The 15,019-nt window shown below is 40.3% G+C and overlaps 1 protein-coding gene across 9 annotated transcripts in view; it reads left to right on the top strand.

Moving 5' to 3' along the window:
- Positions 1-491: 491 nt before the first annotated feature.
- The window catches only part of LOC116979055 (calnexin-like), a 39,476-nt gene continuing 24,948 nt past the window's right edge, over positions 492-15,019 (top strand). For 3 of the 9 annotated variants that reach the window (XR_004413623.1, XR_004413622.1, XM_033030472.1), the window contains exons 1-8: positions 498-670; positions 3,140-3,276; positions 4,026-4,099; positions 6,943-6,995; positions 7,858-7,999; positions 12,926-13,007; positions 13,683-13,875; positions 14,367-14,556. Coding sequence is in view for 7 of the 9 variants with exons in the window: in XM_033030472.1 (XP_032886363.1) it covers positions 3,145-3,276; positions 4,026-4,099; positions 6,943-6,995; positions 7,858-7,999; positions 12,926-13,007; positions 13,683-13,875; positions 14,367-14,556 (866 nt within the window). In the remaining 2 variants the exon portion in view is untranslated. Of the gene's footprint in view, positions 671-3,139; positions 3,277-4,025; positions 4,100-6,942; positions 6,996-7,828; positions 8,000-12,925; positions 13,008-13,682; positions 13,876-14,366; positions 14,557-15,019 lie in introns of all 9 variants that reach the window. The other 6 variants (XM_033030474.1, XM_033030475.1, XM_033030473.1 and 3 more) reach the window with 6 other exon arrangements.

Below are 15,019 nucleotides of genomic sequence, written 5' to 3'. Positions count from 1 at the left end.
ATACGAGAGACTGAAAGAGACAAGGCCCAAGGAAACAAGAACAATATTTTTAATTTAATAAGTTGTGGAAGATCAAGTCCCAGTATATACTTACCAGCGAGTCAGTGCTTTTATACCAGTCAGGAATAAACATCTGATTTTTATGGTGTAACATCACAAAAACATCTTATATGGAGGTTGGCACCTACTTGATTTCTCCAGTGCAGAAACTATCCAGGAACCAACTTCTCCGGATATTTGTGGAGGATTCATTCGGTCGACGAGTAAAATTTATATGGTTTAGAAACAAAAATATGAATGGCAACTACATTCAATAAATGGAACTGAATTTATATCTCAAAGTGAAATACTGCAAAGTGAAAATATGTAACATTTTGAAAGTGAGCGAGTCGCACTGAGGAGAGCAAGCTTGCTGCACGTTCTAGTCCTGGCTGGTTGCCATGACTCCACCTGGTGAAAGTTCCCTCTGGTTGCCGGGGGCAAAGGTTGAGAAGTTAGAAGCTGCTCCGGCCTGCTCTGCGCAGCAGTGTCTGTGAGAGGTGCCACAGGATTACATAGAGGAGCTGGGAACACCCAGTGCCCAAGGCATAGTTTATCAAAAAGTAGCACTAAATGTAGGTGAAGATTATAGTTCCTTTCACTTACTAAGCTCCTTATTTTGAAGCAGTGGGTGAGTAATGTTCCTGTTCTATGTAATATAATAGCTGTTATGATGTGTTATCACTCCTCATTATTACAAGAGTGTTCGAAGCAGGAAAATGGAAGGCCTCCCTTACCTGGGGAGAGATATGCCCTTGTCTGACTGGAACAGAGAATCTACAGTAATGTGCTCAATTGCCTCAGCAACCCCTTAATGCGCTATTAAGATGACGGTGTCTGCCAAAATTAACAAATTTGATTCACTTTTTTGGGAGAGCGTCCAAATAATAATAAGCATAACATCTAAAATAATGCAAGCTTGTAAATAATACTGTTACCAGTGTACACTACAAGGTAAGTTACCATCATGCACACTAGCAAACAATATGTGTTCCTTCTGCAGAGCAATCCTGAGCAGTTTGTGAAGAACAGTGGCCACCATCAAACTCCTGCCACTCTCATTCATTTGGGTTAATTTAATTGGGGAATATTATTAGGTAGGTGAGAATAAGCACCGAGTTTACGAAGAGGTTGAGAGAAAAAACATATGGTGTGCTTGCGCTCATCTTTCGAGGCATTGAGTACAAAGGTCAGGAAGTCATATTCCAGCTTTGTAACACTTTAGTTAGGCCGCATATGGTGTACTGGATGCAATTCTGGTTATCCCATTACAGGAAAGATGTGGAGGCCTTGGGGTGGGTGCAGAAAAAGTTTACCAGAATGCTGCCTGGCATGGAAGGATATTAGCAGAAAGGAGAGGTTAGGCAAACTTGGATTCTTTTCTCTGGTGCATCGGAGGTCAAGGGGAGATCCGATGGAAGAATATAAAATAATGAGAGGTAGACAGTCAGAACCTTTTTCCTAGGGTGGAACTGACAAAGAATGGAGGTCATAGCTTTAAGGTCAGAGGAAGAATGTTTGAAGAAGATGTGCAGGGAATTTATTTTACACACAGAGAGGTGAGTACCTGGAACACACTGCCAGGGAGCAAATACAATAGTGGGATTTAGGAAGCTTTCAGATAGAAACATGGATATGCAGGGTATGGAAGGATCTGGATCACGCGACAGCAGGGAAGATTAACTTGGCATCATGCTTGACACAGACATTGTGGGCTGTTGGACCTGTTCCTGTGCTATACTATTCAATGTTTTGAAAGTTAATATTGGGTAGTAACAAGCAATGATTAAAGCAAAATCAATGAATATAATCCAATAATGTCCTGAAATCTGAATGTAAGGTTAAACATGGATATATGGCAGTGGTTGACTGAGTTGAACATTCCTTCAGCCTTTAGTGTTGTCCCTCACAGTCTGGTGCACCATTGAATTGAACTATGCAAATTGAGTGCACTTGCACAGTAGACATGAATTGAACTACCGACCGAAAGTTAGATTATCAACCAGAGATTTTTTTAATGCAAGTAAATTAATAAATATATTTGAAATATAAAGCAAAACATTATGGACATAAAGTGCTGGGAACACTTGGCAGGTCAGGCAGCATGCGTGGAAAGAGAAATAGAGTTCATGTTTCAAGTTGAAGATCCTTCACTCTGGAAATACTCAGCAGGTCAGGTGTCATTTGAGTTCTCATGAAATCTCATTCACCTGAAATAGTTATTGTTTGTCTCTCCACAGATGGTGACGTTAAGTATTTTGAAAAGTTTTCCATTATGGTTTGTGATTTCCAGTATCTGTAGTAACATTTCATATTACTAAACTTTGAAAGATGTAGAATATATTTTTAATTTCTATGAGATTGACTGGTGTACACCTGTCTAACCAAATAAATGATTTTTGTATATTGTTAGTCATATTCAGTGTTATGAATGAAATTCAGTCATTTTGATGAGAGATCATCTACATGAAATGTTAACAATCTTTTCCTCTCTCTGCAGCTAATGTATGATTTGCTTAATATTTCCAGCAATTCATGAACTAACACTGTGATTTAAAATGCCTAGTTTTTATGAGATATTTTCTGGATTTTCAGCTCTAACTTTTAAACTTTACATATACAACAAGGAATATATTTTGAAATATTTCTTAATATAAATGATGATTTAAATGCAATCTGATTGCACAGGTTTATATCAAATCTAAATTTAGTGAATGAGTTTGAGTGGAAAACGACAGAGGAAACACACACACACGCGCGCGCGCGCGCGCACACACACAGAACTTATCAAGCTCTCAGTTTTCCTGGAGCATCACTTGAAGGGTTATTGAAGCCCCAAAGTTAATCCAATGATTCTAATATAGGCTTTTCTTTCTCTCCTGTATTATATTTTATGAGGTTATGGAGAAAAGATGTTTGTAAAATGTGATGCAAAATAGTTTGTCTGGGAACATACAGGACATTGGACTTTATCTATGGGACTGGTGCTCTACACATGACAATAATAAACCTCAATGTTAAAGGCTGAAGTGGGATTTGTGGGAGTGGACAATGGCTGTGTTACCATCTATTAATGAATTGATTACTTCACTTCCACAAGATAGCATGTGGCTACATTTCTTCACCTGTCTCGGCATTTCTGGACTGGCTCTGGTCTTTGCACAAAGACCAGATGTTGATGATTCCAAAAAGGATGAGGAGTTTCAACAAAATCCTGACTCCAGCCAACCGCACAGGGTGAGAACTCATCTTGTACAATTAAATATATTGTCCAATATTCCACGTGTAATTATTGTTGAATTTTATGTAAATATTTAAATTCTCTGACACAACAGCCAGAAGTGAAAACATGCCAGTTGAAATGGAGATTACTATCAAACATTAGTAATCAAGATTAGAAGCATGAATTCTAACTGATTTTTATTTCCATTGTGAAACTCCATTAGTCGAACCACAACATATTGGGGATTGATCCTGAGACCATGTTGATCTACTTCTCTCAGTTGCAAACCAGGTGGTTGATCCCACATTTAATTTTTTTTTTGCGGTGAGACAGCCTGAAGAAGGGTCCCGACCCAAAATGTCACCTATCCTTTTTCTTTAGAGATACTGCCTGAACTGCTGAGTTACTCTAGCACTTTGTGCCTACCTTTGAGACATTGTTATTACCCATTAATAATGTATTGATACAGATCAGATCTACCAGCTTGCATCTGATTTTCCAATATTAGCAGTCAAGAGGTTTATTAGATCTGCACAAAAACTTGTATGTTTGCTTTCTTTCCTCAGTGTGAAATTTCCATAAACAGACTGTATCTGAATCCACAGTGAGATAGATTCAAATTGCAACACTGAAATATAACACAATATTCTCAGCTCAGGTCATTAATTCACCCAATACAAGTAGCTTTCTAAAGAGTAGATCTTCCCTCCCACCAATCTTTTAACAGATACACTCTGTTTTCATTGTACCATTATTTTTTCAGAGTGTTCATAAGCCACCAAAGCCTGCTGGTGATGCCCATTTTGTGGCTTCCTTTGACACAGATGGTTTTGAAGGGTAAGCTTGCCTCCATGTTTGATCTCACTACAAGCGTGTAAGTAATCTATATAGGTGTCTGTGACTTTCTTGACTGAAGCTGGGAGTAGATGAATTAACGATAATTAATAATATTCTTTCTGTAACTATTACGTACAAATATCTGATCATTCAGGTGAATGGGTTAGATGCAGTTAATTGCTGTTTAGTCCAGTTCCACTGTGAAAAGCCAGCTGATAACTTGATTTTCCAACAGACAATACAGGTGACAGGATGCACTTGGTTCCCAGCCCATTCCAGCAAAGATTTTACCATCCTACCGCAACCAGAGAACAGTCTTGAACTACTAACGGACTATGTTTGATCAAACTTTACACTGTGAATGGCTCGATTGTAATCATGTATTGTCTTCCTGCTGGCTGGTTGGCACGCAACAAAAGCTTTACACTGTACCTCGGTTACCATGACAATAGTCAAGTCAAATCAAGTCACATTTATTTATATAGCACATTTAAAAAACAACTCTCGTTGGCCAAAGTGCTTTACATTTGTTATAAGAATAGTATAAACAAACAAACTACATACATATATACATGTAGCCCTCGCTCAGTGGACGTCAGGAAAGGCTTGGGAGTATAGATAAGTTTTTAGTCTTGACTTAAAGGAGTCGATGGAGGGGGCAGTTCTGATAGGAAAGGGGATGCTGTTCCACAGTCTAGGAGCTGCAACCGCAAAGGCGCGGTCGCCCCTAAGCTTATGCCTAGACCGCGGGATATTCAGCAGCCCCAAGTCGGCCGATCTGAGGGACCTGGAGGTGGAGTAGTGGGTGAGAAGACTTTTAATGTAGGAGGGGGCAAGCCCATTGAGGGCTTTGTAGACATAGAGGAGGGTCTTGACTAATCTAGTTTAGTTTAGTTGACCAATTTAGTTGACAATAAACTAAACTGATAACACAGTGGTCCGTACCATTATGACAAACCCATTATCTAACCTCCACCATCTTTATTCAATCTCTTTGAAATATAAGAATCCTTCACCTTTTTTGTTTACCTTGAATCCATACTTAGATTTCAGAAGTAGAAGCTCTATGTGGAATGCACTAAAATGACAAAAAAAAATTAACTACTCTAGCGTGTAAAGGATTAACTGTGAGGAGCAGATGGACAAATATTGGTTAGGGAGTGCTTTACACCTCTAACAGTTTTCAGTATTTCCTCCCTATTATGATAAATTGACTGTATATAGCACGGAGTCAATTACAGACAAATTCCCTCATGTGCTCTATCCACGTAAATTAATTAAAGGAAAGAAATTACCCTTTAATATACTAGTAATTTATCCTTGAAATTACTCATAATTATTAACATTAGGAATGAAAATTCAAGACCCAGTGGAAAGAGTTTTGGAGACAAATGACCATGCACTAACATGACTATGTGGTAAGTAGAAACTACCAAACAGGGACAGTTTTGATTTGCAGTGTGATTCTCTATTATAAAGACACCTGTTCTATTTACCTGAAATATTAACAATCAGATATTGTCCAATGATGCCAGCATCCGGAACTAGAAAATCAGAAAATGGAGAACCAATGAACTGCAGATGCTGGTTAATACTCAAAAAGACATAGAAACATAGAAAATAGGTGCAGGAGTAGGCCATTCGGCCCTTCAAACCAGCACCACCATTCAATGTGATAATGGCTGATCATCCAAAATCAGTGCTCCACTCTTGCTTTTTCCCCATATCCCTTGATTCCTTTAGCCCAAAGAGCTAAATCTAACTCACATAAAGTGCTGGAGTAACACAGCAGGTTAAGCATCATCCCTAGAGAACATGGGTAGGTCATATTTCAGGTCAAGGGCCTTCTTCAAACAGTAGTATTAGTATTGATGAACACTATCATTATGAAGAAGGGTCTCGTTATGGCGGGCGAATAAACGAGCCACACGTGGTGAAAACAAAAATAACCTTATTGCTCAGGTAAAGAGATCAACACACACGCGAATGGGGGAGGGCTGACCCAGGTCTCCATACTTATACTAGGGCACACACCTAAACCTCGTGATAACTGCTTCCAGCCATTATCCAATCACGTGACCCTACCCCCGACTGCCAAGAGTTTGCATACAGGTGGCCTAACCACCGGGTGGCGCCACATCATACTATAACAGCATTTAAAGGACACTGGATATGTACATGGATAGGAAAGGTTTAGAGGGATAGGGGGCAAATGCTGGCGAATAGGATTAGATTAGATGAGTCATCTTGGTCGGCATGGACAAGTTGGGCCAAAGACCCTGTTTCCATGCTGTATGACTCCATGACTCAGGGAGCACATTTGCTTCCCATCCTAGAGAAATAAATCACCACAATATTTATTTACTCACAGTATCCTTTGAGAGTGATTTACTTTTGCAGTTTCACTTTCAATTAAATCAGTCTGAGCATAGTCAGCCCTTTATGAAGGGACTATGGGTTGTCATCAGCAAATAAATCATGGAAACACAAGCGCTTCGGAGAATGATGCACTAACAGATTGAAGCGACATGTCAAATTACTGAATGGTCAAAGTTATAAATACTGAATTAGAAAGTTGTGCATGGGGGTCAGAGGTTTATACAATAGTTATCCACCAGTGTCATGTATATGTATCTGGAAGTGGAGAGGAGGGTTTCAGTTGAGGTTATGTCTGATAAAGAGAAAAGGATATTGATACGTAAACCATTCAGAAACTGGTGCTATATATTTCACAGAGGTTGGATGAAGAGCCACACTGGCAGAGGTAATGGAGATGTCAGTATTCAGTGGAATATACACTGTTTGCCACACAAAAACTGAAAGCTTTCATATTCCCTTTCCAGGTGGGTAGTATCTGAAGCTGCAAACGACGATACCAGTGACAACAGATATGAAGGTAAGTCACCTCAGTGAAATATCAGTGATTATTGATATCCCATTTACTTACAGTTTTACCTCGTGTTTGGAAGCCAGACTGGATTTTCAACAAGCATGCCTAGAAAAAGTTCACCTTTTTAAGGTGAGGAGCAAGAGGATTAGTGGGGATTTGAGAGGGAAAAAATAACGAAAGATGATGACTAAGTATTGGAAAATAGGATTAATATAGATGGTCAGCACAGGCATGGTGGGCCAAAAGACCTATGACTATGAATCTCAGAAGTGCTGTGCAATATAAAGTATGTTTATGCCCGAGGATGTGCTTGTATCCCACCATAGTCTGTTTGTTGCTGTTTTCATGCACATAGCAAAGACGTGAATAACCTGCAACATTTTAAGAGAGTATTGCCCCTTCTGTAAGATTGATCTAAACTGAGATGCAATTGCAATCACAACCTCCCATTACTTCATAAACGTAGCCAATTTCTGTGCATTTTCAGTAATTATGTCAGCTATTTAACCAGGGGTATGACTACAAATGATCCATAACCTATCTCGTTAAATTACCTTCAATATACAGTTATGGCTAACGTAATGGGAAGAGCTGCCAGCACATCTCTAACAGCAGCAAAGTACAAGAAAACTCCTGAAACAGAAAGACCATTTGAGCACCCAGCATAGGCCACTCATCAAAATGGTAGCTGTAATTAAGGGTGTTCCTGTTTCATTAACACTAGTGCTGTTGTGTTTGGAGTTCCAGGGCTTGAACTTATTTTCTTTGGAGTTGTGTTCAAATACATAAAGGTGTCATATACAATTGATCTGTTTGTTTCACTTCACTGAATTCTGCAGGTCATGGCTAATTAATTACTGCATTGCAGGAATGTGGGCTGTAGAAGAATCTTATAACCAGAAAATCCCAGGAAACAAAGGACTCGTGCTGAAATCCCGTGCCAAACATCACGCTATTGCTGCAAATTTGCAGAAACCCTTCCCTTTCAAAAACAAGCCTCTCATTGTGCAGTGAGTATTGTGTTCATGTACAAAACATAAATCGTCTAATTTACATTTTCAATAGCACCGCTAGTCGGGATTACTGTGAACTATTTATTTAAGAAGGAACTGCAGATGCTGGAAAATCGAAGGTAGACAAAAGTGCTGGAGAAACTCAGCGGGTGCAGCAGCATCTATGGAGGGAAGGAAATGGGCAACGTTTTGGGCCGAAACCCTGCGTTGCCTATTATTGTGAACTAATTGTATACAACTGCATGTATACCAGCTGCCCTCCACACTATCATCCATGAACCCATTTTTAAGATACTCAATAAGATCAGGGTTCCATTTTTTTCTCCTGGAACTTGGTTTGAAAAGGTTGCCTCAGCACAGCAACCTCTAAGAGTAAAGGGCCTGTCCCACTTACGCGTCCTTGGCTCGCAAATTATGCGACCTCATGGTCGCTTGAGGCGTACGGGCACTGTATGGCCGCGCGGGGCTGGTCCCACTTAGAAGCGTGGAGGGGTATGGAGTTGTGCGGGGCCGGTCTCGACATCGCGTGGGGCTTCGAAATTCTTGCAGTGAACGAAATCTTCGCGCGCCAATGGACTGTCGCGGAACTGACGGCCAAGTGGGACAGGCCCAAGATCCTGGCGCGACGCAACATCTCACCTTCAACAGCAGCAGAAGCAGGCAAACGATCGCTGAACTCGGCCTGGGGCTCACGGCCGTTGTGGTCCGGATCCGCCCCCACTTCTACTCCCAGAGCAAGGCCAAGAAAATTGAAGATAGACACAAAATGCTGGAGTAACTCAGCGGAACCGGCAGCATCTCTGGAGAGAAGCAATGGGTGACGTTTCGGGTCAAGACCCTTCTTTTCAGACTGAAGATGAGTCTCGACACGAAACATCACCCATTGCTTCTCTCCAGAGATGCTGCCGGTCCCGCTGAGTTACTCCAGCTTTGTGTCCATCTTCAAATGATGTCACGCGCTCCAGACGGCTGTGCGTATGCATGAAATCGCGCCCGACCTTCGCTCGACCGTCTCGGCTCAACGCGACCACGAGGTCGCGTAATTTGCGTGCCAAGGACACGTAAGTGCGACAGGCCCTTTAGTGCAAGAAAACTACCAGGGGAAAAATAATAATGTTTTTGCATTGGTCGTCCTAAGAAGCACATATTGCTATAGAGAAATTGAACAGCTGAAGCAGTATGGAGGTGCACTGGCCCATATTATAGAGCTTTGCACTGGTTGATATACAATAATGTTGGTAGATTTAATCGTCTTGCATCTGGACAGTACACCAGCTTTAAGGATGCTCAATGCATCAAATTCAGACCAGGTCACAGGTTAACCATGTTATACCTGACCCTCGAACCTGAAGTAAGTTAAAGACTGCATTATCAACCCTGTTCAGTCTTGCAAGATCCTTGCAAGGGTAATCACAACCTTCATCTTCACCAATTTTAACAAATATATTTTACCCCACATATGATTTCAGAATTCATTTACAAATTGTGTGCATTTATCCAAAAAGCATTCATTCGTATTGAGCCAAAACATTGTATCGTACACTGGTCTGCAGCAGATAGAGACTGACATTTATCACAATCCAGTCCTTGTCAAATGTTCAGACAGACATTCTTCTCTATAGTGATCAGAAGGGTTGGTTATAGATAGAGTCATAGAGTGATACAGTGTGGAAACAGGCCCTTCGGCCCAACTTGCCCACACTGGCCAGCAATGACCCAGCTACCCTAGTCCCACTTGCTTGCGCTTGGTCCATATCCCTCCAAACCTGTCCTATCCATGTACCTGTCTAACTGTTTCTTAAACGATGGGATAGTCCCAACCTCAACTACCTCCTCTGGCAGCTTGTTCCATATACCTACCATCCTTTGTGTGAAAAGGTTACCCCTCGGATTGCTATTAAATCTTTTCCCCTTCACCTTGAACCTATTTCCTCTGGTCCTCGATTCCCCTACTCTGGACAAAAGACTCTGTGCATATACCCGATCTATTCCTCTCATGATTTTGTATACTTCTATAAGATCTCCCCTCATCCTCCTGCGCTCCATGGAATAGAGACCCAGCCTACTCAACCTCTCCCTATGGCTCACACCCTCTAGTCCTGGCAAAATCCTCGTAAATCTTTTCTGATCCCTTTCAAGCTTGACAATATCTTTCCTATAACATGGTACCCAGAACTAAACACAGTATTCTAAATGTGGTCTCACCAACGTCTTATACAGCTGCAACATGACCTCCCAACTGCTATGACTCCCATTCACTACCTAGACTGCAGTCACAGTAGTCAAATGTTGTGCCAGCACTAAGTTCAGCTAACTTATACACTGGTTATAAAGCTGCCTATCTTTATGTCAATTGAAAATATGCGGTTAACATAGAAAAATAGAAAATAGGTGCAGGAGTAGGCCATTCGGCCCTTCGAGCCAGCACTGCCATTCAATATGATCATGGCTGATCATCCAAAATCAGTACCCCGTCCCGCCTTTTTTCCCATATCCCTTGATTCCATTAGTCCTAAGAGCTAAATCTAACTCTCTCTTGAAAACATACAGTGGATTGGCCTCCACTGCCTTCTGTGGCAGAGAATAGCACAGATTCACAACTCGCTGGGTGAAAAAGTTTTTCCTCATCTCAGTCTTAAATGGCCTACCCCTTATTCTTAAACTGTGACCCTTGGTTCTGGACTCCCCCAACATCAGGAACATTCTTGCTGCATGTACCCTTTCCAATCCTCTAAGAATTTTATATGTTTCTATAAGATGCCCTCTCACCCTTCTAAATTCCAGCGAATACAAGCCCAGTCGACCCATTCTTTCATCATACGCCAGTCCCGCCATCCCGGGAATTAACCTGGTGAACCTATGCTGCACTCCCTCAATAGCAATAATGTCCTTCAATAGCAATAATGTCCTTGGTTCCTATCCAAATTGAGTGTACTGGATAGTTGTGCTCTTTTTGCATAACCTAATGGTTGCCAAATTGACACATTCTATTATTAAGAACACCAACATAGTCTCTGTTTCCTCGTCTTTCGACTTCCTAAAGAGATTTATAATCCAATTCTTACGATCTTTATTGAAGGACTTTAATCTAATACCTTCTGAAAGTCTGCATTAGTTACATCAATAAACATTTCACTGTCCAATACTTTATTTGCCTCTTCAAACAATTCAATCACATTCATCAAGTATGTCCCACCCTTTCTAAATCGCTGCTGCTCTCACTGATTTGCTAAAAAAAATCTTCATGATATTCAGTAAGTTATCTCTTGCCTTAATATCTTTCTCAATCACTCTTTATGATACTGGAAGATGACTGGTTAATAAAAATAATAAAGTACATTATTAAAATAATTAAAAAAGAATTGGGAAAGAATTTTAATGTTGTGATTACTCCACAGATGTAAATAACCTTCACGTATTCTGGAATCATGCCCCCTGGTTCTAGATTCCTCAGTCCAGGGATACAATGAGAAAGTCAAGCGCTTCAGGAATGTTGTACGTTTAAGATCATAAGAGATAGGAGCAGAATTAGGCCATTCGGCCCATCAATTCTACTCTGCCATTCAATCATGGCCGATCTCTATCTCTATCCTAACCCCATTCTCCTGTCTTCTCCCCAAAACCTCTGACACCTGTGTTTAATGACATTTCTTCTCTAAACTCAAGGGAATACAGGCCCTGTCTACTCAATATCCCCCGTATAGTAATCCCACCATTCTTGGAAACACTTTAGTGAAGTCTTGATGTTTAGAAAGTACCTCCTTTCTTAGGTAACAAGGCTATAACTGTGTGCAATATCCCAGGTGAGATCTCATCAAGGCCTAATACAATTAGAATAAGGCTTCTTTATCCTGCATTTAAATCCTTTCATAATACGAGCTTGCATACCATTTGGCCTGTTAATTGTTTGCTGCACCTGCATGTTGGCCTTCAGAAATTCATGTAAAAACACACCTTTCAATACTGATCTCATTTTTGTAATGGTTGCCATTAGATGAGCTTTCATCATTATTATGTTGTTAAATAAAACTGATTCATAACTCATTTTTAAATCTAACGAGACCTTCCAATTGGCGGTTCTAAGCCCTTCGAGCCAGCACCGCCATTCATTGTGATCATGGCTGATCGTCCCCTATCAATAACCCGTGCCTGCCTTCTCCCTATATCCCTTGACTCCACTAGCCCCTAGAGCTCTATCTAACTCTCTCTTAAATCCATCCACTGACTTGGCCTCCACTGCCCTCTGCGGCAGAGAATTCCATAAATTCACAACTCTGTGTGAAAAAGTTTTTTCTCACCTCAGTCTTAAATGACCTCCCCTTTATTCTAAGACAGTGGCCCCTGGTTCTGGACTCGCCCCACATTGGGAACATTTTTCCTGCATCTAGCTTGTCCAGTCCTTTTATAATTTTATATGTTTCTATAAGATCCCCCTCATCCTAAATATTTCTAATATTCTAAATATTTCAAAGGTTGAAAAAATATTGAAAAAGACCAGGGGACAGAGACAATTTTTTTTCAAATAACTGCCACAGGCACATTGTACACTGTATTGTATCATTCATTGATTCCCTTCTACTGCATTTCCTGGTTCTCTTCAGCTTTTTGACATTGAATCTCTCACTGGGTTTCCAGTAGTTGTCATTCACCGGACTGGAGACTGGACATTCCCCAATGATAGCCACAAAAAAAAACATGAGCGTGGTTTATTGTTGACCTCTCCCTTGTAGCTCCTAGCAGGGTGAACAACGATGCATTGGAAGGATCCTTAGAGCAAACACTCTCCCTATCTTGCTGAGCATTTAACCATGACAATGAGTGAACATGGGAAATAGGGAAAAGAGCATTGAATAACAAAGGACAAATAGAGTTTGGCACTGGAATTAGCTATACTATGGTATCCCCCATCACTCTATTCTTTAGGTATGAAGTACATTTCCAGGATGGGATTCAGTGTGGGGGTGCATATCTGAAGTTGCTGTCTGAAGATGATCAGCTTGATCTGGTAAGTCATCCTTTTGATACGAATCAGATTCCTATTGTGTGTGCTTAAGTGCAAAATGCCTCATTATTAAAGAAAGTTAACTTAATAAGAGAAGTATCATTTTTTTCAATGTTTCACTGACATTGTTTACATGAAATTTCCTCCAAATAACAGTATTAAACTAACACGTTTTTGTAGCAGTACAATTAGAAGTCATTTGATCACCACCCTTTATTCTAGATTGTACTGGTCAGTGGTTACTGTCAAATCCAATGATCTGTTAACAAATCATTTCCAGGCCAAGTTAAGGATTAGTATAAATCTCAGATTACATCAATGAATAATCATGGTAGATTCCAGACTGTTAGTTAATGGATAATTACCATTGACTATGTCAGTCATTTCTCACCATTGCTCCAATACTTTGTCAATCAATAGTTATTATTAAAGTCCAACTCATTTTATCAATGATTATATTCGATATTCATCTGTGTTGATCATTGATTCCAATTGATTTCTACCTGTCACCACATCTAAGGACTGGTTGAGTAACAGCTTGACATTAGAAAAAGAACACAGTTGAACAGTTTAAGATGGTTCAGCAGATAGATCCTACTCAACCTGAATAATTGGTAAATCACTTTTTGATGACAAATTTCTTGCGCTCATTATGAACTCTGACATTGTTTTCCACAGAAAAAGTTCTTTGACAAAACCCCTTACACCATCATGTTTGGACCAGACAAGTGTGGCCACAACTACAAATTGCACTTCATATTCAGACATAGGGATCCAGTAACAGGTGCATTTGAGGAGAAGCATGCCAGGAAACCGGACGTGGACCTCCAAAGTTACTTCACCGATAAAAGACCTCACCTGTACACACTGAGTAATGTGATCTTTTTAACCATTCTAACAGAAACTAAAATAGCTGCAAGAGAGGGGAGGAACTCTTAATTGGTTATGTTTAAAGTGGAACTTGCAGTCTAAATTGCTTTTCGAATCAAACGGCACAGAATATGCAGCTCATTGGATTCATACACATTTATATATACTGTAGCTAAGCAATCTGTCAATTTTCTCTTATGTAACTGTTAGTGAAAATAATAATTAAAATGAAGAGCAAGGTTCCCTGTATTCAGCACAATCTGTGGTGCTTGTCCTCCTGGTGTAAACTTAGTTTAAAATGTGGATGTCAAAATCCAGCTGTTGATTTGTGGAGTAGGTTTATCACACCTCAGCATCACTAGTATATTGTAACATATTTACGTACATTATAGGTATATTCTAATATAATTGCTGTACTGAAAATAATCACTTGACACTCTCTTTCATCTCTCTTCCTATTTTCTATGACAAATCAAATAATTACTGATTTAGTTGTGAGACCAGACAACAGCTACGAGATACGAATTGATGAAATATCTGTGAGTAAAGGAAGCTTCTTTCATGACATGACTCCATCTGTCAACCCTCCCAAAGAGATTGGAGATCCCAGCCATCAAAAACCTGAAGACTGGGATGACAGGCCTCAGATAGCCGACCCAGAGTCAGTGAAACCCAATGACTGGTAAGAATTAAACCAATCCAGATTAAGTAGAAGCACCTGTACACTTAGTCCTCTGTCCAGGTGTATTCACCTTTTCTTCTTCAACTTAGTTACAACCAAGAATCCAGAGAGTATTTATCAACTCCAATACTATGGAGCATAATTGGATATGAACAGCTTCGAACTTTAGAGAATAGGTCAGCAGGAAATTCATAGCAAGGAACTGTAGACGCTAGTTTATACCAGAGATAGACACAAAATGCTGGAATAACTCAGCGGGTCAGGCAGCATCGCTGGAGAAAAGAAATAGTGGAAGTTTGGGGTCGGAACCCTTCTTCAGATAGTCTCCAGTCCAGTCTGGACTTTTCTCCAGAGATGCTGCCTAATCCGCTGAGTTCTTCTTCTTCTTCTTCTTCTTAAGCCCTTTGCTCCTCTAGGGAGCATAGGCCATTGACAAAAGTCCTCCACCTCACACGGTTGTTGG

This window comes from Amblyraja radiata, chromosome 12 (assembly GCF_010909765.2).
Source record: "Amblyraja radiata isolate CabotCenter1 chromosome 12, sAmbRad1.1.pri, whole genome shotgun sequence".
In the NCBI taxonomy this organism is placed as follows: domain Eukaryota; kingdom Metazoa; phylum Chordata; class Chondrichthyes; order Rajiformes; family Rajidae; genus Amblyraja; species Amblyraja radiata.
The sequence above is the reverse complement of the archived record's forward strand: the minus strand, read 5'-3'. Positions and strand labels throughout refer to the sequence as shown.